We start from the raw sequence: 21,271 nt of genomic DNA, 5'->3' as shown, positions 1-21,271 counted from the left end.
CAGCCTGTGGTGTTTCCTTGGGGCAGTGGGTCCCTGGGGTGGCAGGTCCCCCAGAAAACCTTCTTGTGGGCATCTGTCGTCAGTGTTGCCCCCCTTGCCATGTGGGACCCCAGAAGCTGGCCCAGCCCCACAAGCAGAGGTTTCTTCACCTCGAGGTGAGACAGCAACATGGCATGAGGGGCACTGCCTGGGAGCCCCCTAGGGCTGTCCCAGCACCAGTGGGAGTGGGAGGGCTGTTTGGGGGTCCAGGGGTGTGGAGGCAGTAGCAAGTTAAGGGGGGCATCAAAGCTTCCCCACTGCTGCTGCAGAGGCTCTGGGGTGCACATAGCTGGGAGGTGGGGAGGGCAGGCCCTGGGTGACGTGGGTGCAGATGGCTGGGGACACAGTGCTGGGAGTACCTGCTGGGGGGCAGCATAGCTCAGGGACACAGCTGGGAAGTGGCTGTGGGGTGCAGGAAACGGGGGAGGGTGGCTGTGGGGTGCAGGAAAGGGGGAAAATGGGGGATGGCAATGGGACACAGGGTGAGGGGTTGGGACAGGGGACAGCTGGGGGTGGCTGTGGGGCCCAGGGCGAGGGGCTGGAATGGGGAGACATGGCTGGGGGGGCCAGGGTGGGTGGCGGGGCCAAGGGTGGCTGAGGGGCCCAGGCCCGCCGCTGCTCTGAAGCGCAGCGAAGCGGCGCGCGAGGCGGTGGCAGAGCGGCTGTGCGCAGGCGCGCCGCTTTCCGCACGCGGCAGCGGGTGCCGCAGCGCCCCTTGGCGGCGGCGCGGCGGGGTGCAGCCAGCCCTACACGCGGCCCGGCTCCGCGCGCCCCCGCCCCCGTTTCCCGTGAGGCGGCGCGAGGCGGCGGCGGCGCGGTACCGGCATGGCGGAGCGCGGTGGGGACCCCCACCGGCTGCGGCTGCGGCCGCCGGGGCGCAGCGGGCCCCGGCGGGACCTGACCGCCGCGCACATCGAGTCCTTCAACTACGCCGTCAGCGAGGGCGTCTACCGCGCCGTGCAGGTCTGGGGCGGGGGGCGGCGGAGGGGCGGGGAGGGCGCCGGGCCGGGCCGGGCCGGGCCGGGCCGGGCCCTCACGGCCGCGCTTCATCCGGTGCCGTTGCAGGATCTCTCCCCACTGGAGTTCGCGCTGAAGGACAGCCGGGTGTCGCTGGTGGTGGCGGGGGTGTCCATCGCCCCCCCCGCCGTGCCCGCTGGGGCGGTGTGTCAGGAGCGGAGGGTGTTCCCCGCCGAATGCCGCGGCCTTCGCAGCACCTACCGCGGCAGGATCGCCGTAAGTGTCCGCCCGCCACGCCTGGCCTTGTAAGCCCCCCCCCCCCCCCCCCCCCCCCCACACACACACACACGCTGCCGTGGGGAGCAAAGCCAGCGGAGCCCCTTATCCGTTTCGGTGTCCTTTAGCTAAAGAGCCCCTCCCCGGTTCCACCTGCCTCGGGGGGTGGGGGGGTGGTCTAAGAGCCGCGTCCCGCGTGGAGTGATGTTGGTAAAGGATGAGGTCCCTGAAACTTCCCCTCAGACCCAGCCTGTACTGGGCCCCGTCCCCGCTGCCCGCCGTGCCACCGGGCCCGAGCTGTGGGGGTCTTTACTCGGCTGTCAAATTTGCCTTGCTGTCAGCCAGCCGGTTCAGGAGGAGACCTGCGTCACCCCAGAGAGGGTGACACTCCAAACCTTGTTTCTGCAGGAATCCAGGTTTCAGAAGCAGCGTCACCACCACATAAAAGTTCAGAGTTATAAATCCCTGTTGTTCACGTGATATATTCACTGTTTTTCTGAATTGCAGTGAAATTTGCTTAGAGAAGAAGCAGCATCCTCAGCAAATGTTTTCCTTTGCACTATAAAAGGATTGCACAGCCATTTCTGTTTGTTAAAATTGTGCAATTGTGGCTGAGCTGTACTTTTGCATGAGGCACCCGATGCAAGGGCATGCTTGCTTGCAGTTTCACCTTTTTTTTTCCTTTGTCCAAAGCATAATTTACAGTGATAAAAGTGACCATAAGTGCAGTATCTTATCTGAATATGGAAGTGGGGCAGCTGCAGATTGTACGCAGTCATTTTCCCACTGGCTCTTAGATTTTCCTGAGCTAGAGATGCTTTTATTTTTCATACCTGAATTAGTTCCCATCTTTTTTCCCAGTATTTGTCTGTTTAATTATTTTTCAAACCCCCGTAAATGTTTGGAACACTTGGAACAAAACATTTTGCTATGCCTTCTGCAAGAAGGTATCGCCTTGTGCTTGGACATGTTGGTTGGTCTCTCCCACTCTCTGCCCTTGCACAGCAGTATGTAATCATGCCCTGTTCCCTCTGTGCTGCCTGGGAACCACGTACTCCTCCCTCGGATTCTTCCTGCAGTTCTCGAGCCCTGGTCTGCTGAGCAGCTGCTCGTACAGCAGATACTTTATACCATTAGTCACTGCTTAAGCTGGAGACCAGAACTGTGTAGAGGTCTCGGTGTAAGGCTGCGTCGTGGATTTAGAGGGGGGCAGTAACATTTCACTTGCCTAGTAATTCCTAAGACTTGATTTACTCTTTTAGCTGTTGCCAGGTGTTCAACCAATGGTTTTGTATTGCAATGCCAGTGTTTCTTTCTTGCATAGCAGCAGCTCTTTTAAGGCCTGTCATTCTGCATAAAAAAAAAATAGGATTGTTTGCTCCCACAGTTCATTTTATCACCTTGTTTATTACATTCATTCTGAAGATGCACTGCCAGATCTTTACTGTTACTGTAAATGATTTTCCTTCACACACACTTTTCTGTCTTGCTTTTCATATCACTTGTGAACACGTTAAGTGAACAAGTCTTAGGAAAGGTCTCTGCATGCTTGTAGCGTGGATGTCTTTTAATTGAGTAGTTTCTGTTTTCTTCTACTTTTTCTCTTAACTGTTAACTCCTGAAGTTTCCTTTCATATCCTGTGTCTGCCTTTGCTATTTAGGCTGCTCTGTTGAAGGGTCTGAAAGGCAAAGTAGGCTGTATCGACTTTGTTCACTCAAGTAGCAGCTTCTATACCTAGTTCTAGACTTGTACGATTTTATTCTGTAAACCCATGTTGACTAGTTTCCGTGGAGTAATCTTTATGCATGTATTGACTACTTTTGCTTTTTATTATCATTATTACCATTTTACAGTGGTAGAACTTTGTGGTTATATTGAATGTACAGTTAATGTAGCAGGAAAGAATAAAAGGGCAACTTAATTTGTTCACTGTTCGCGCTGTGTCGTTCTAGGCTGACATCAGCTGGTCAGTGAATGATACGCCACAAGGGACTATTAAGCAGCCCTTGGGGTATATTCCAATCATGGTGAAGTCCAAGTTGTGCAACCTCTATAATCTTTCTCCAAAAGAGCTCATGCAGCACCATGAGGAAGAAGAGGTAATGGGGATTTTGTGGGTCAAGAAAATCTGTGTTTTATGTGAGCAGTCTCTCAGGCCAGACTTCCGTAACAGAACTTGAGCGTTTATGTTTTGGTTCAAGTTTGACTTGTTGTTTTCTCTGAATGTACCCTATTTATGGTGGTTCTATACAGCGTCTTGGAAAATTTGCAGTGACAGCTGTCTTTGAGTAGAGGGATCTGTTTGGTGCTGATACCTACAATTCCAGTATATGACTTCTCAACTACTGACTGGCAACCAAGGCTATGTAGCTGTGAGTGGGCCTCTGTGCAGGCAAAGATTTGGAGAACAGGCATTGAAAGAGACATTTTCATTGTCTCTGCAGTTGTCTCTGCAGCTTTTTCCTTGTCTCCCCAGTAGCACGTCAGCTGTGGGGACTTGAACACAGAATTATTTAGCGCTGTATTTTGCACTCACAAAAAGAGTGAGAAAACTATGAAAGAAAATCTACAATGGCATACTATTGCTGCCCCTCTAATATGCCGCTTATACCTTTATTCATAGTATGACTCGCTACTGAAACAATTTTTGTCTAATGGCATACTGTTTGGGGAACTGTAAGTTTATCAGTGTTAAGCATGTATATGACCAGAAAGAGGTTTTCTGCACTGAAGATCCCTCTAGTTTATAAACTAAAAAAGAGAACTTCAGAGTATTTATTAAAAAACTAATTAATGTCAGCTCTTCAAAGCTGTTCAGTGGACCACACAGGTTTTTTTCTTTCTTCCTTTAAATTGTGGAATGTGCATCCCCCTTTTCTTGCACTGTATGCTACATTTAGACTTAATAGTCACTGGCAAGGAGTGCAGCCTTTCCAAATACAATGCTGAAACATATGTCTTGCTATGTGTTTCATAGTTAAAACATTAAATGTTTATTAACATATAAGTATTTTTGTCTTTTCCTAAAATGCTGAGTTAGGGATTTCTAAGGACATTAAAATGATTTTTCTTCTTCTGCCAGGAAATGGGAGGCTACTTTATAATTAATGGCTTAGAAAAAGTTATTAGGATGCTGATTATGCCCAGGCGAAATTTTCCTCTGGCAATGACAAGACATAAATGGAAAAACAGAGGCCCTGGTTTCACAGAGTACGGTAAGCTGAAGTTTCCTGCGGCATCCTGCTAGTAACTACTTGAGGACAAACAGGAGTCGCCATCTATAGCTGACTTTCGGTAGTTTGTTTTGGTGTAGCTCTTATATAATGTTTATATTTTTTACTACATATAAAAATGAAGGGTCAACGCCACCATAAGGGTACAAGCATGAGGCAGGTGCTGGCCTTGTGGGAGCCATCTGAGCCACCCATGCTGAGCGATGAGATTGTACTCCAGGCCTTGCAGTACATGTAACCTTTTGTTATGTGGAAGGTGTCAGTAAAACCCTACCTTCAGTAGAAGTCAGTGTAAACTTCTGAATTTGTTTCATTGAATTTGTTTATCCATACTTCGAGATGGCAGATTTAATTTACATGAGGCAGATTAACTAGATTCTTGGCTGTCCCATACCTTTGTCATGCATACTCAGTAAAACAAGTTTAAAGTTTAATTAAACCAGAAAAGTTACAGTTTTAAATGTAGGTGTTTCCTGTTGCTGATTTGACTGGACCATGGTGCTTGAGCACACACTGTAATTCCACATTAATTAATTTTGAGGCAGTGCTGGTTTAAACAGTCCCATTTGTTTTATTTTTCTTTGTCCTGCAGTGGAAAGGATGGGACAGGACCAGGAAACACTGCTTCAGCAGTACCACCCAAACACAGAGATGTGAACACTTGACCTAGAGTGCAATTAGGAAGAGTACTTGTGTATTGATGTATCTTACAACCTAAGGTTACAGACAGAATAGTTGAGGCTTGCAGCTTTCCTTTTCTTAAGAACTGTGTGCGTCTTCCAGGCCTCTCAGGAAGTGTGCTGGCTGTCATCAGACACTTGTCCACTAAGAACTGAATTGAGCTGGTGTATTTAATTGAAATGGGAGACTGATGCTAAAACTAGTGATCAGCCTCATGTTCTCAGCCATGAAGTACCGAAGATTCTCTCAGGAGTTGTCTCACAGCTGCTCAGACACGTCACAGCAATGCAGACAGTTGACTTTGTACAGCTCATGTTGGTCTTGCTTATGTTAATTTTTGCAGGAGTAGTGATGCACTGTGTTAAAGATGAGCACACTGCAATAAATATGAACCTTCACTACTTGGAGAACGGCTGTGTCATGGTGAATTTCATTTTTCAGAAAGAGTTGTTCTTCCTTCCCTTGGGATTTGCTCTGAAGGTAAATGACTACTGCTCGTGCTTTCTGTGTTGAATAAATACGGAAGTTTTGCTAAGCATTTTTATTTAAGTAATGAGAATAAGCTAATTCGATATTAAGTATTTTCAGTCATCCTTCCTATATGGCTGAAGAACTATAGTCCAAACCGAGCCTATGCCTGTAATGTCACACTTGACTGCAGCAGAGGAAGTGTGTGCAGGGTCAAGAGAGGAGGGGAGCGTTAGGCAAGGGTTTCATGGCTTTTTTCTGATGGATGCACTGGATCAATAGCTCTTGGAGGGTGTAAGAGTTTGCCACCTAATGTGTAAGATCTCGGGAATCGTTTTAAAACAGAGTGACAGCTGAGTGTTCAGTGAGTGAACAGCATTAATAATTAAAGTCAGGTTGTCCCATCTAAAAGTGAACCAGTGAACTGGCTTTTTTTTTTAAGGAGAAAAATAAAATGCTGTTTCTGATTGGAACTGAAAGCAATGAAGACCCGGAAGGATCTATTTCAGAACATTTGATGGATGTAAACTGTTCTTTGGATAGCTGGCAAAAGTTTTACCTGAGCTGAAACTTTTTAAATTCTCCTCTAAAAGCATTCTTTCTCTAGTAGTAGAGCCAAACTACTTCAGCCGTGTATTTTACCTACAGCAGCTAAGTGTTAGAGCAAATCAGAGGCCTGTGACATTACATGATGTAATGGAATTACATTATGTAATTTACATTACATCATGTAAATCAGCCTCAGTGAATTTGTATCTTCTTTCAACCTGCTGTATTCACATTGCTGTTGCACAATGCATTTCACTTTTTCTTCAACACTTGTCTCCAACTTTTGTTTCAACAAAAGTAGTTACCAAAAGTATCTGATTACCTGTTGTTTTAAGATGCAAAGGAATTGTACTGACTTTCTGGTAGCTCATGAGATCTCAGGATAATCAGGCTGTGTTGTCTGACGTTTGGATTCTTCCATAAGTAGTCACTCTCTATAGGTTTGCATCCCCGCCTGCATCAATCAAGCTCAGTTCTGCACTGGTTTCCTGGGGCATCCAGGTCCCACTGCTGCTATGGCAGCACCACTACACTTCTGTTCTGGCTGTAATTCTGTTTTTTGTTTTTTTTTTTCTTGCTGTGTAATCATCCCAGTGCTCTCCTTGGTTGGACAAGAGGCAGCATGTGCTCTGCCTGCTTCCAAATTGTGTATATCATGATTGCCAAGCAGCAGAACTGAGTTTACATTGCTGCCTTTCATAAAGAAATTTGCCTTTAGTGTCTTTTTCATGCAGCCTTCAATTTTTCCTGAACTTTTTGAAGCCTGCTTAAATGCGATGAACAAAGAGTTTATTTAAAGGTGAGACACATTTGTCAGTAAATACAGAAGTCGTTGGTGGACAACATATTTGCTTAACCCTGACATAAAGAAACAACTAGGAAACCATTATAACACCAAGAGCTAAGAACGTTGGATTTAAGTATGAGCTTTAGTATATGAAGAGCTGAAAGTATAGTCAATTTGTTCTAATAGCCTTCATCAAAAGGCTAAATTGCCTCTTGGTTTGCATGAGAATGAGTAGCAACTTGAGACAATGGTGAATTAAATTCATGTTTTTAAGTGAGCTCACTCTGTAAAGATATTAGTAAATCTTACCTCAACAAGAGAAGCCTGTTAATTTAGAGGGTGCAAGTTTGTTTTTTCCCAAGGGTCTCGCTGAATTCAGAGTACTTATGGTCCTTGTCAGAGTATGAATATCCCCTGCATTACTCTCTAAGCACCTCAACCCTACAGTATTTTTCAGTTTGCATGGCAAACTGAAAAATTGAAGGGTATTTCCAGAGGACTGAAAACCTAAATCAGTGGGGTGCCCTAGTTCTTTTGCTGTATTTTATGGACAGATGTTGCTATGAGTTTGTTTGTCTGATCTGATGCGCTTCTGTCTTTCAGGCATTAGTTAATTTCCCAGACTACCAGATTTTTGAAGAGTTGATCAAAGAAAAAGAAGGTGACACCTTTTATGTGAACTGCGTCACTGAGATGATGAGAGCGGTTGTGGATGCAGGCTGTTTTACACAGCAAAATGTCCTTGAATACCTGGGAAAGAGCTTCAGAGTAAAACTTAACCTTCCTGAGTGGTACAGCAATGAACAGGCTGCAGATTTCATTTTGGAGTATGTATGTATGCATGTAGGAGTGTGTGATTCAGTGTAATGGTATTGAAATTTAGGCAGATTTAAGAGCACTCTGCCATATTACATCACACTTTGTTACGGTTTTCACGTGCATTTACAAAATGATAGCCAGTGGCCAGTTTTTCATGGGATATTATGATAATCTGTATTTGTGGTGTTCAGAAATATGTATTTTAATGGATTGACACAAACATCCCTAAAGTGATTTCAGGAGAGGGTATCAGTTGTTATTTAGATTCTGATGTATTTGATGAAGAACATAAATGTTAAATATTAAGGAAGAGAAGGTTAAAGCTCGAGCCTCTGTGAACAGAAATACTGCAGTTTGTGGCACTTTATCAGTTTCAGAGAGTCTTTGGCAACTACGGTGAGAATTACGTTTATCTTTTAAAATGACAGAGATTAGATGCTTTAAAATCTTGCTTCTTCCATGGAATAAGTTAGAAAGGAATGCAAGAACTGGGTTTAAGACTTGTCAGTGTGACAGGTATCCAACTAAGTTATTTATTTTTCTGGTATATAGGTGTTTGCGCTTTGGGAGGTTTTCTAGCACATGAAAAGGATTGTTTGGAATGCCCAGGTCCTTTGGTACTTCTAAACAGGGGGTAGTAAGGTGGCTGGAAACACTAAGGCAGCCCGCAGGTGCCTCAGAGGGGCAGTTAAAGGCTCATAGACCAGCTGGAAGCATGGATAATCTCAAGAAAGTTGGAATTACTCTGATTTTCTTATTTCTAAATATTCTGGTGGGTGGGTGGTTTGTTTTCCTCTGATATATTCGGTAAACCTTATTAGCCTCATCTGAGGAGATGGAAGAGGAGGAATAGTGAAAACATTAATTGCGAGGTACCTTGTGTGTAAGAGTGCTGGAACTGTAAGTTATCTGACAGAACCTGCCTTCAGCGTTCTGTTTTGCTTTGCAGTGAAGTTGTGAAGGCTTCAGCAGAGGGCAATGTAGAGCAGAAGTGAAAAGCTGAAAAAATTCTTGAGTGCTAGTGGAAGACTATTGCACTTGTGTCTTGGAGAGCAAGTGATCTCAAGTATCTTGGAAAGCAGTCGGTCAGCTTCAGTGGGAATTAGATATGGCTTTCCTTTTAGCTTTACTGGAATGTTATTTAGCCCACGGTTTTCCACACGTGGGTTGATAGCGGTGAAGATTTGGGCTTGCTGTGGCAGGACGCTTGATAGTGTTAACAGAAATGTTTTGTGGTTTGCTACTAGTTTCTTGCTCGATTTGGGGTGGAGTGTATGTATTGTGGGTATGTGCGCGTATATGATTCGTGTCATAGCAATTGTAAAATGACATGCAGACCTCATCTGTTGACAACTCCTGACTAAAATACCTGCTTACATAAACTGTATACTTATAAGGACATCTAACATGGGAGTGTGCAAAATTAATCTTTCACAAGGTTCACCTTTATCTTATCAACAAGGTATATCCTTAACAAAACTAGCCCCTTAAAAAGTCAAGTTGATCATTCTTCAGCTCAGTCTCTGGGGGGTTTTTATTATTATTTCTTAGAATTTTCCTATAATACTGAGGGCAACTGGAAAAGCTTGTGCCTTGTTAGGCTTTATAGCCAAACAATTTGGTTTGCGATATTTAGAAGAAACTTGAAGAACAGGTAGCATGAAGAGACGGTGTTAGTTGTCCTCTGTTTTCGTCTTCCTCCAGCAATTGTATCTGCATACACCTGACAAACAGAACTGAAAAGTTCTACCTGCTCTGTATGATGACCCGGAAGCTGTATGCTTTTGCCAAAGGGGAGTGCATGGAGGATAATCCAGACAGTCTGATGAATCAAGAAGTGCTTACCCCAGGACAACTTTTCCTTATGTTCTTAAAGGTAAGGTCTTATGGGGTTTAATCCTGTGAATGTAATGGTCATCCAGTCCAGACCCCACAGTGACCATGGGGACAGGAAAAGTGCAGGAGCCAGAATGAAGAGCTGGGAGCCTGGATATGCTACGAAGGCTGAGTGTTGGGTGTAGGGTAATCAGGCAGTTTAGTTGAGGAAGGCTTGGTTGCCTCAGTATAAGGTACTAAACGTGCTGAAGAAAAGCCTGTAAAAAACTTGGAATAAAGAACTTCGCAGCCTTCCAGAGCAAAGGGAAGCATTCCATTGAGGGTGGGAGTTTGAGGAAGGAGGAATACCAATCCTTCTGGTGTTTGAAGAGGGTTTTGAAACAGCATACTTCTGTTGTGTCAATTGATATAGGAGTGGTAGAGATCTGCCTTGTGGTGTTGCTGCTGTTTCACATGGCAAATGTGCAAGAAAATAACTACCGCCCCCCCCCCCCATCTTCCAAAAGTGATAATTCATGTTGTTCTCATCACTCTTCCATCTTTAAATTCCTTTACGGGTCAGGAATTTGATAGCATGCTTCTGACTTATGCAGTTAATTTATTACTGGTGATGAAAAAATGTGGTTTCCTAATCTATTCCAGTTCAATATGAATTCAGTTTATTTCTAGGGATTCCTCATTTTAGGATGCCAGGAGGAAAGTATTCCTGTTCAGAAGCTTAACTATCCCATGAAAATCATTGTGGAATGGTAGTTCCCATCCCTAAGTAAAGATACTTCCCTGAGTTATTAGATAACTTTTTTTAACTTTTTCCATTTTAGCCAGAATTTTCTTCAGCATTGTTGTGTTGAAAGACTACTAAAACCTCTCTACTACTTTGAGTGGTTTCAATGAGTTTAGAAGTAAAATAAAGTAAAAAGTGAGTTCTGTGAAGGATTTTAGCGCTATATGGAACTGCCACCAGGAACCAGAAAAAGTTGCTTTCCTGCCTGGCCCTGTCAGAACAGCAGGGGAGTGAGTTAACAGCTCCTTTTTTGAATGCTAAGATCCTAAATAGACTAGAGCATACAGTAGACACAGTGTGACTGTATACAGTGGATTTTTACTAAGAGTTCAAAGTGTTATTGGGTATCTTATGTCCTTTTCACTGTTTTTATATAGTACCTAAGATCACAGCAGTGATAAAATTACAGTTAAAATGAAAATCCAGTTCACTATTTTGGATTGTCTCAGCAACATTTAAATACTGTGTGTCCATGGCATTCAAGTTCTGGTATCTAAACTTACTTCATTAATGTGGTTTTACTTTGTCACTGTATTTAGCAGCCTAATCAGTGGAGTTAGTCTTGTGGTCAGATTATAGGTACAATTTCTGCTTTGGGTTTTGTTTGTTCTTTATGAAATTCTATTACTGTACTTTGTCAAACTCATCACCAGTCTGAGTGGAAGTGATTAATAAGCTGTTGGATGGGTATTTTCTTTGCAGGTCTGTGTTGGCATGATACTGTCAGCATTTTGATAAAGTGAAGTATGTGTGGTAAATATGGGTGGAAAACTGTTAGTTCACTAAAAGTTGTCCATCCTGCTGATTTCAGAGGATTTCTGTAGCACATGCAACTGATGTGAAGTTCTAATTTGAGCCTTTCTTTTCCTGTTTTAAATTTAAATCTCTCACTTTTAAACCGTAGGAGAGGCTTGAAAGCTGGTTGCAATCTGTTAAGTTTGTTTTGGAGAAAAGAGCAGAAAAGGCAGATATCAGCATAAATGCAGACAGCTTGGTGAAGGCATTCAGCCTGGCAACAGACTTTACCAAGCCATTTGAATATCTTCTTGCAACTGGTAACCTGCGATCTAAAACCGGTAAATCTTCAGGCTTGAGAAGCCTTTTTTTTTCCTGCTAAACAGAATGAGAAACAACATAAAACTGAGCTCTTAACTGAAAACAACTGCTTGTGTGCAGACATTGTATGCTGTAACTGAATTAATGAAAGTGGTTTGAGGAAAGGGATAGTTGAGGAAAAAGGCAAGATTTCTCCTCAAGCGTAGACTTTATGCATGTGTAAAACAGGTTAGTTATTAAAGCAAAGCCTCTACCCAGATAAACAGTTGAAATTAAATTTAGAATGGTCCAAAACAGCAATCGTATTTTGATTCATTTTCCCAAAGATTATTTCTTCAGAGAAAGGGCATTTGTTTATCAGGACTGCCCCATTGGTCATGTGGTCTTAAATGGAAAGAAACTGCTTCACTAATGTGTATTTCAAATTTACGTTTTGCTTCCCGAAGTGTCTAGTGCAATGATGATGTAATGGAATACCCACTAGAAAATGAAATATTAGAAGGCCATAGAATTTCAGTAAAAAGTACCAGCTGCAAATCCCCATGTCGTTTCACTGGGAATGACTTTCACGTGTTTCTAAAAGGAGTTGGATTTTAAGCAATAGCTTGGAATTTAGAGTCTGTAGGCCTCTTCAGGTCACCAAGTTGCCTGTGCACAGGCAAGAGCATGTGCGCCTTCTGTTGTTGGGATCCTGTGTGAGCATCTTTAGGGCTTCTCAGTGAAAAATAAGAAACTGTCTTGTAACATCATACTTTATTTGTTAAAGCTGGATGGCGTCCTGACATAAATCTTGATTTTTTGTTTCTGAGGCCTTGGCATGTTACAGGACAGCGGTCTGTGTGTGGTAGGAGACAAGCTGAATTTCATTCGCTATCTTTCCCACTTCCGCTGCATACACAGAGGGGCAGCATTTTCCCAGATGAGAACTACAACTGTCCGCAAGCTGCTGCCCGAATCCTGGGGGTTCCTGTGCCCTGTGGACACCCCAGATGGAGAACCCTGCGGTCTGATGAACCACATGACAGCTGTGTGTGAAATAGTGACGGAGGTGGTGCCTGTGAGAGACATTCCACCTTTGTTATGTTCCCTGGGTATGTTTACTGGCTCGATCATTTAATGAAGCAGTCTTCCCTTTTACCTTTCCGTCCTGCAAACCTGTATCTGGGAAAGGTTCTCCAGATACCATCGCTGTACACTGTTAACTTGAGAAGGTGAAATCAAACCTGTATTTACTGTGTTTCTGCTTAATGGCAAGTAGCACGTTGTTTTTACAGGCTTATCAACCTTTTGGAGAGTGTAAAGTTCAATGTAAATGTCTCTTAGCTGTTAGCTGTAGAGTGAAGATGTTCACTTACGAGGAAGTTCACAGTACAAGCTCTAAGAAATTGGACAAAGCAGTGACTTTCTAATGCTGCTGGTGACTTGAATTAAACAAGCTCGCTTGTGTTCAATAGGAATCCTTATTTCAATCAGAAAAATGGGGAGGGGAATAGCATTCTTAGTCGTGCACGGTTTATATTTTCCATTAAGTAATCTACGGCTTTGCCATGTTGGTCTGAATTTTTTTATGTCTCGGAAAGCTTTTTGGTGTGGATTGAGGCTTCCTGCAGAAATAACTTCTGTGTTTATTTTCTTTTTTGGCTGTTCCTTCTCCCAACCCCCTCTTCTCACAGGTGTAACCCCCATTGATGGAACGCCAAGCAAGCCTTACGCGGAGTGTTACAGAGTTGTGTTGGATGGCTCTGTGGTGGGTTGGGTAGAGTGGGAGCTGGCTCCTGAAATTGCAGAAACCCTCCGCCGTTTCAAGGTTGTCTTGTTTAAAACATTTCTTAGCTAAGCATCCTCAATATGCAGTGGTCAAAAATAGGCATGTTTCAAACTTTTTTTAAACTTCCATTTATTTATTTTTTAATCTGACACAATAAGTTATCTATGGCTGTATGTTAGTATTGGAGTGGGTTTTTCTGTCTTTCTTATTTATGTCCATATGTTTGGTCTGTTGGTTTATGAAGTCATCATTTTTAGAACTTTCTTCTCGGAAAAGATAAGGTAGATATATTCTGTCCTTTTCTTGGTAGAGACTTTTCTAGAAGTATTTTCAAAATCTTTTCTCCACTATTTTATATATACCTGTAGTTGGCATTTTCATTGTGTAGCCCATTGAATGCAGCTTAACTAAACCAGTGTTGGTTTGTGTTTCTAAATTGGTATTTCTTTGCACAAACAGATAACGCAAGAGAAGAGATTTCCTGCACGGGCAGAAGTGGTCCTTATCCCAATGACAGGAAAACCCAGTCTGTATCCTGGGTTGTTCATTTTTACTACCCCTTGCCGGATGGTGCGGCCTGTCAGAAACCTGTTCTATGGAAGGAATGAATGGATTGGTACTCTGGAACAGGTGGGCTTTGCCTATTTCCTTTATAAAGTGCTGCCTATTTCAGAGGTACCCAGCATCAAAACCAATGTTTTAGAAAATATTTGTGAAAGGAGATGAGAATGGGGCGTACAGAGCTTGTATTGAAGACCTCGAATAGGTGGCAAAAGGGTTTTCTCACCTCCTGCTAATTGGTTTCCAGAAACTGTCTTAGATGGGCCGTAGGGATCTTTTTGAGCTACTGCAATCTGCTCTCAGTATTAACTTAGTGAAGCCTTTGAGGCAAAAAAGCTGTCTTGTGTGTAGCGTCTCATCTGGTGTTACATCACGTTCTCCAATTGCCCATGGGCAGCCAAGCGGTGGATTGCCAGGGAACTTGCCTATTTAGAACAATTAAAATGGGAGACAGGAAGGAGGACATGTTAGTGCAGTTTCACATTTCCAGACTTGCTTTCCTTGCAGTCGGTCTGTGATTGTGATAGGTAGTTTAACAGCTCTCTGATATTTTTCTTGCCTGCTAATACACTAAAGTGCAGACCACGACCACAGCTAAAACTGAAATGGATAAAAAGACATTGGAGGCAGCTTTGTTTTGCTTCCTTCCCTTTAAAAGAAGTAAGCAAACGAGCATTGTCTGATTTGATGCTTGTAGATCTTCATGAACGTGGCCTCGCTGGAGTCGGAGGTGGTGCCCGGAACAACCACTCACCAGGAGCTCTTCCCTCACAGCATTCTGAGTGTGGTGGCCAACCTCATCCCCTTCTCTGACCACAACCAAAGTCCGCGAAACATGTACCAGTGCCAGATGGGTAAGTGCTGTAGTACCTAATGCTCCAACTCCCTGCGCAAGGGACAGGGAAACAAATCTCCCACGTGTCTATTCTAGTGTGTCTTTCCACATGCCCAAAAAACAGCCCTTCCCAGCTGTTGTTTCAACATTGAGGTTGATTAACAGCCATTTTTTTCATGGCGAAGTAAATGAAGTCAAGTTTATCATTCTGGCTGCATTCCAGTAGGCAGTTCTAGGTTGCTGCACTCACGTTGCCTTCCTTAAGCCTTTAGTAAGTTTTGTTTGTTTTTTTTCTTAATTTGATGTTGTTGATCATATAGAAAAAATGAACGGCGCTGGACCATCTGTTTGGTGGTGTTAATGTCTGACAACTGTGCTGCCAACAGTCCTCTCATCCCCCCAACCGACAGAGGTTAACCTACTTCTCACTGGTAGCTGCAGCAGATGCTCTGCAGCAGTTAATGTGAGGTTTCCTTGCCACCTGTTTTCGGTGAGCGACTGCTGTTGTGACACTGCAGCTGTTGAGAGGACGCTCACTGTAGGCTCTGTTCAAGAGTAATACAGCCCTGTGGCAATGAGGGGGAGGGGGATGACACCTATTTGACAAAGATTTAAATTGATTTATTTGGTTGTCTGAAAAACTGGGATAGGGTATGTAGTGGGGTTTCAATCAGCTGAGGTGCAAGTGATGTGCAAGAAACTTATTTTTAAAAAAAAAAAAGGCAAGCTAAGAGAAAGTGTGTGGGTAGGGACTTCAAGAGAGCAGGTCTCATTACCTCGATAGTATCATTAGTATATTACATTTCTGACAATATTATCAGAAAGATGTCCTTAAAACGCTACCACTTTTTCATACTTTTCTGAAAGTACCAACGTGACTACGTTTAAAACTTGTTTTCCTTGCCAGTGTATTTATATTGCAGAAGCAAACACTTTTTGGCCTGGAAATATGTTAAGGTATGCCTCACTGTGGAAAACTCTGAGGAGAGGAAAAGCAAAAAACAAAACAACAACAACAAAAAAACCCACAACCAAGCAAAACCAAAAAAACACCACACCAACCTTATTGGAGATGTTGAAATTGCAGAAAAGACACAAAATTAGAAATAATCCTTAGGAAATGCTGTGAAAGGAATTGAGTGTTGTGGTTCATAAAAACTTTTATAGCTGGACTTAGGGCAATAATTAAATTCCAAGGGTTTTAAGATTGATAGTCCCTCTAAATTGTAAATATTTCCAGCTTTCTTTGTAACAAGACACATGGAGGATGAAACCTAGATTAACTTTGAATTGATCCTGAATAAATCCAAATTTCTTTATAGGAAAGCAAACCATGGGGTTTCCAGTTTATAACTACAAGGACCGCTCGGATAACAAGCTGTACCACCTTCACACTCCCCAGAGCCCTCTGGTGCGGCCCAGCATGTATGACTATTATGGTATGGACAGCTATCCAGTCGGCACCAATTCAATTGTGGCTGTCATCTCCTACAGTGGCTATGACATGGAAGATGCAATGGTAAGCCACCAAAAGGAGAAATCCTGCTGTCTGTAAAGGAATTTCCTGTGGGGGACTGGGAAGAAGGGTGGTACCCAGCTAAGAAGAGCCCATTTTCTGCTTCAGCTAGTCCACAGACTCTGTTAGGTCAGATAGAGGAGCAGTTAAGTGGTGTTACCACAGGTAATGCTGAAGGTGCTGAGAGCAGAGCAGAGCTCCCTTGTGCAAGGCAGTGGGCTTCCAGCATTGAAAAATACTGGGGTTGCAGGAGGTTTGGGCCTTTTGAAACAGTGACTTGCTTTGAGGCTTTGTTTAGGAAGGCAATATTAAAAAGGTAAGTATCAGATTAGAATGGAAATGCTTTCTTTGTTGAAGTTATTAGCAAGTCTTTAAGAGGCCTTTGTTTCTTTTTAGATTGTGAACAAATCTTCCTGGCAGAGAGGGTTTGCCTATGGAAGCGTTATCAAGATGGAGAGCATTGACCTTTCCCTTAAAGCCAGCAGGGCAGGCGATAATTTAGTATTTGGTGTCAGGCCTGGCGATCCGAACATTACGGAGAAGTTGGATGCCGATGGGCTGCCTTTTGTTGGCTCTATCCTACAGCCTGGGGACCCCTTCTACAGCTTCATGAACCTCAACACAGGGGAGACCTTCACTGTGTACTATCCGTAAGTACAGCTTGTCCCTCCTGGCTCCGCACAGCTGGTGGTTAGCAGTCTGAGAGCCCTTGGCCCTGATGAGCTGTAGTGTCTTTTCCTCCAGGTCTTCCCTTTTCTCCTCATGTGATAGTGTCCATGTCATGACAGAGGGAGCATGAAGTTCATGTTGTAAGTGACTCCCATGCATGTATCACAGCTTTTCTCTAAGCCAGTGTGTGCTGCAGAGCCTGACATGTCCTGGGAGGAGAATCTGAGGCCAGTAAAAACAGCGAGCTTGCAGAAATTATGTAATACTGTCTCCCAAGGACTGTTCCTCTGCCCATCCCTGACAGTCATTTTCTGTAGCTTTTTGTTAATTGACTTGCATAAGGTGTTCTTTAAAAAAAAAAAAAAAAACCCCAAAGAAATACCAAACAAACCCGAGGTGCCTGGCCCCAGAGACTTGCCAGAAAACCTTGTAAGCAAAGTTGTTACAGAATTAGGGGTTCAAAGAGCATTTTTGTGAACATTGCAGCTTCCAAACTGCTAGAATATCAGAATGTGTCAACTACACCCCTCCCTCCCCCTGGAATACTTCAGTAACAAGTTTTGTAAGATTTTTGAACTTCAGTTGAAAGAGAGAAGGCGGATGAGGCTTTCATTAAAATCCTCTTAATTCTTTCAGGAAAGGGAAGCAAAATCATTGACAAAACCTGATACGTTTAAATGCATTCTGCACTCCCAGTTGCCTGTACAAATTCAGGTCTTACCTCTGTCTTTCTACAGCATTGATGGAGTGAGGATAATGCTGTGTCATTATTCACCTTGTGAAGGCAAATTAGTTTGAGGAGCACTTGTATAACACAGTAACTGGCATTACTGGGAAAGCTATTGTTTATTACTCTATAGCAGATGGTGCCTTAGCTGCACTAGGGGGACTGTTGTGGACTTGTAGAATTAGTCATCCTGGTTGTAAGAGATTTGGCACATGGGAGTAGGGTTCTGTAAGCTCAGCACTTGTGGACCCCTCTTTGGCTCTCCCACCCCGCACTCCTGCTCCCCAGCTCTCTCATGCCAGCCCAGCCCTAGTTCAGGCTCCTCATCCAGAGACCCTTTTACCTCTCTGCCATTCACCTTTGTTCACTCTTGGTCCAAATCAGATAATTATTTAGGTTCTTAGAAAGATGAGGTTCTCGGCTCTCAGTGTTGGCTCCTGCCCCCAATTTGCCCCAAAGACCCAGGGACCTTAGGACAGTAGGAGAACTCCCTCTTAAGTGCAGCATATGCTGCTAGATCTCAGGTGTGACTTGGAGAATAGGGAGGACAAAGGCTTTGACTTCAAAAGTTTGAACAAGCTTGGAAAAGGGTTATGGAGCAGTTTTGGTTGGTTGGGGTGCTCTTGGTGGGGTTTTTTGGTTTGGTTTGTGTGTGTGTGTGATTGCCTATACCCTGGTTGCTTTTGGACACAGCAAAATAATAACTTTGAAACAGAAGCTAAACTCAGGTACAGGTCTTCTGCCAACACTTAGAGGACTTCAAAGGAGAAGAAAAAAAGTAACCTTGTCTTAACATGGGACAAGATGTATTTATTCCGTAGTTGTTCTCTCCCAGATGAGTGCAGAGTTTGGGCTGAAAGCTCTGTAACAAGAGTTAAGCTGCAGCAGGCACCAAGCACGTGGAATGTCAGGCTGAGGGGTTCATGTGGAGAAGCAGCACACACACCCCTGAACAAGGCGCCTGTTGGCAAAGCCCTCTCAGCTCACACTGTGCCTTCCATTTCTGCTCTGAACTTCCCTCTCTGCTTTGCACTGAACCCTGTTCTTTATTTTGGTATCCCACCAAGATGGTGTGAATTTATTGGGGGAGTAGGGTGAGGGGCTGCTGCCTTAACACAAAACAAGTGGCACTGGGATGCAGTTTGTCTGATAAAGTGCGATGCAGATGAACCAGTTTTAAATTACCTTTATTTAAAATCATGGGTGGCACATTACCTGACCTGGAAGTCGTAGCTGTGCTTCTAGTATTAGAAAAAGCAAATGAATGGCACTCATGTGATGCCATTTTATTGCCTCCTTGCCCTAATTTTTACACAGTCTGATTTCCCTCGCTAACGAACAGTACTTTTCAAGAACAGTGTTGTTCCCCAGCTGTCCCGAGGCATTTTATGAGACTTTTGAAGTGGTTTTGTTTTTTCCTTCGTTTCCTTTTCCTAGCTAAAAATCATTAGCATGCTTGACATCTTTGCTGTGATTGTTTTTCCACCTACGCAGGAATAAGGAAGTGGGCATTGTAGACAACGTCAGGTTATGCAGTAACGACCGTGGCACTGGGAAATTCAAGAAGGCTTGCATCACTGTCAGGGTTCCCCGAAATCCAACCATCGGAGACAAATTTGCCAGCCGTCACGGACAGAAAGGCATCCTGAGCCAGCTCTGGCCAGTTGAGGATATGCCATTCACAGAGAACGGGATGGTTCCAGATATCCTCTTCAACCCTCACGGTTTTCCCTCCCGTATGACCATTGGGATGTTAATCGAGAGCATGGCGGGGAAGTCGGCGGCGCTGCACGGCGTCTCTTATGACGCCACTCCCTTCACCTTCACAGAGAAGAACTCTGCTTTGAAATACTTCGGCGAGACTTTAGCGAGCGCAGGTTATAACTTCTTTGGGACGGAAAAGATGTACAGTGGCATCAGCGGCCTGGAGCTGGAGGCGGAGATCTTTGTGGGAGTGGTGTACTATCAGCGTCTGCGCCACATGGTCTCGGACAAGTTCCAGGTGAGGACAACGGGGCCCCGAGACTCTGTCACCAACCAGCCTGTCAAGGGGAGAAACATGGAAGGTGGGATTCGCTTCGGTGAAATGGAGCGTGACGCTTTGCTGGCTCACGGCACGTCTTTCTTGCTGCAAGACCGCCTCTTCAACTGCTCTGATGGCTCCATTGCCTACGTCTGCACGAGCTGCGGCAGCATGACATCTCCTGTGCTGGAGAAACCACCGCACTCCTCCTCTGTGACCAGCAACAGGAGGTACTCCTGCTCTGTCTGCAGCGAGGTGGACGCAATCGAGGTTGTCCCTGTGCCCCACGTCTTCCGTTACTTTGTGGCGGAGCTGGCAGCCATGAACATAAAAACAAAGCTTAATGTGGAGTAGCTCTGTCCTTGGGCACGGCGACCCTGCTGCTGGGAGGGAGGAAGCACGTGTCAGTCCTGCCTTTGCCCCCTGCGGGTTTCAAACGTTAGGTCAGTTCTCAGGTTCTTCAAACGTTGGCAAGATTAATTTGATGTTTGTATTGAGACGGGGCAGCCGCCAAGCTGTATGGCAAGGAGCTGCGGCTCTGTTGAAGTTCATTTGCACTTCCTAAAGGATCAATAGCTATTGAGATGTGGCGTATGGAAATCAAGCAATATCACTGCTCCCACCAGGCTGCTGGGTTGAGAGCGGTGCGGGTCCTTCATTCTCCAAGCACTGGCTGCAGCTGCGAAGATGAAGAGGTCACAAACAGCATGAAGTAAATGCTGGAAATGACGAGAAGAAAAAAAAAAGATATATTTTGGTTTTTGAAGAAAAATCCTTGCAAAACGTATGCCTTAATGATGAGTACGTGCTAAAGTGATTGGACATGTTTTGTTTTGCTTTATTTCAATACACAAACCTTGAAACTCATGAAGAAGAAGGCACAAAGTTCTACTGCATGAAGCTGCAGCCTTGACCACAAGAGACCAAGGTGGCCGAGCCAGGCCTGTTCTGGGAGTGTTTGGTGTCACCAAGCCCACCACCTCTCTTGGTGTGGCACCGCGGTAGGGGTGGTTTTTTGGGGGTGTTTTGCCTCTGCCTGAAGAAGAAGAAGCATCAAGCAGAAGGTTTTCCAGCCTGGCCCTGGGCCCGAGCCCTCCTGCAGTGCTGTAACGCGCGGGACGGGAGCTTGCCCGATCACGCACAAGCCCTGCGGACGTCGGCCCCCATCCCCCGCGGTCCCCGGTGGCCCCGGCAGTGCTCCCGCCTGCTCCTCCGCCTCCTCCCTCGGCCGCTGTGGGGGGGCGGAACCGGCCGGTTGACGGCAGCCTTACGCTTCTTTTGTTAAAAGAGTTTTGTACGTTTCTACATCACCTGTCTTCAGAGCCGCGTGCTGGGGGGGGGAACGGGGGCGGCTTGATCCCCGGGGTTTAGGGCCCGGCGGGACGGGAGCGGCTCTCCCAGGGCTTGGCGGGCGGTGGCCCGCGGGAGGCGGTGGGGCTGTCCCCCGTGGGCGAGGCGCGGGGTCGCCGCACGCCCGGTGGTTCCTGCCCGTTCCGCACCAACCGCAGCACCTCGGCGAAGGAGGCGACGGGCGGTGGCGGGGCCGGGTCCCGGTCCGGCTCCATGGCGCGGCGGCAGCACCGGGAGAGTGCGGAGCAGGGTGGGCCGTACCACTGCTGACGGGGGGAGGGAGGGGGCGGGCGGGCGGTACCATTGCAAGGGGAGTGAAGGGGGGACAGCAGTGTC

The 21,271-nt window shown here is 45.2% G+C and overlaps 1 protein-coding gene across 1 annotated transcript; it reads left to right on the top strand.

The window, feature by feature from the left end:
• Positions 1 to 864: 864 nt before the first annotated feature.
• On the top strand, positions 865 to 20,890 carry POLR1B (RNA polymerase I subunit B; the record flags this gene model as incomplete). The annotated part of the gene is made up of 15 exons (XM_082481404.1): positions 865 to 1,002; positions 1,105 to 1,272; positions 3,226 to 3,372; positions 4,356 to 4,488; positions 5,531 to 5,667; positions 7,595 to 7,818; positions 9,515 to 9,686; positions 11,335 to 11,506; positions 12,296 to 12,577; positions 13,160 to 13,293; positions 13,714 to 13,884; positions 14,513 to 14,669; positions 15,973 to 16,169; positions 16,563 to 16,816; positions 19,057 to 20,890. 15 exons carry the CDS (start codon positions 865 to 867, stop codon positions 19,937 to 19,939), a joined length of 3,369 nt encoding a protein of 1,122 aa, XP_082337530.1. The 3' UTR covers positions 19,940 to 20,890.
• Positions 20,891 to 21,271: the final 381 nt, after the last annotated feature.

Source organism: Vanellus vanellus, assembly GCF_965231255.1.
Source record: "Vanellus vanellus genome assembly, chromosome: 3".
Lineage (NCBI taxonomy): Eukaryota > Metazoa > Chordata > Aves > Charadriiformes > Charadriidae > Vanellus > Vanellus vanellus.
Note: the sequence above shows the minus strand (reverse complement) of the source record. Positions and strands in the feature narration are given on the sequence as shown.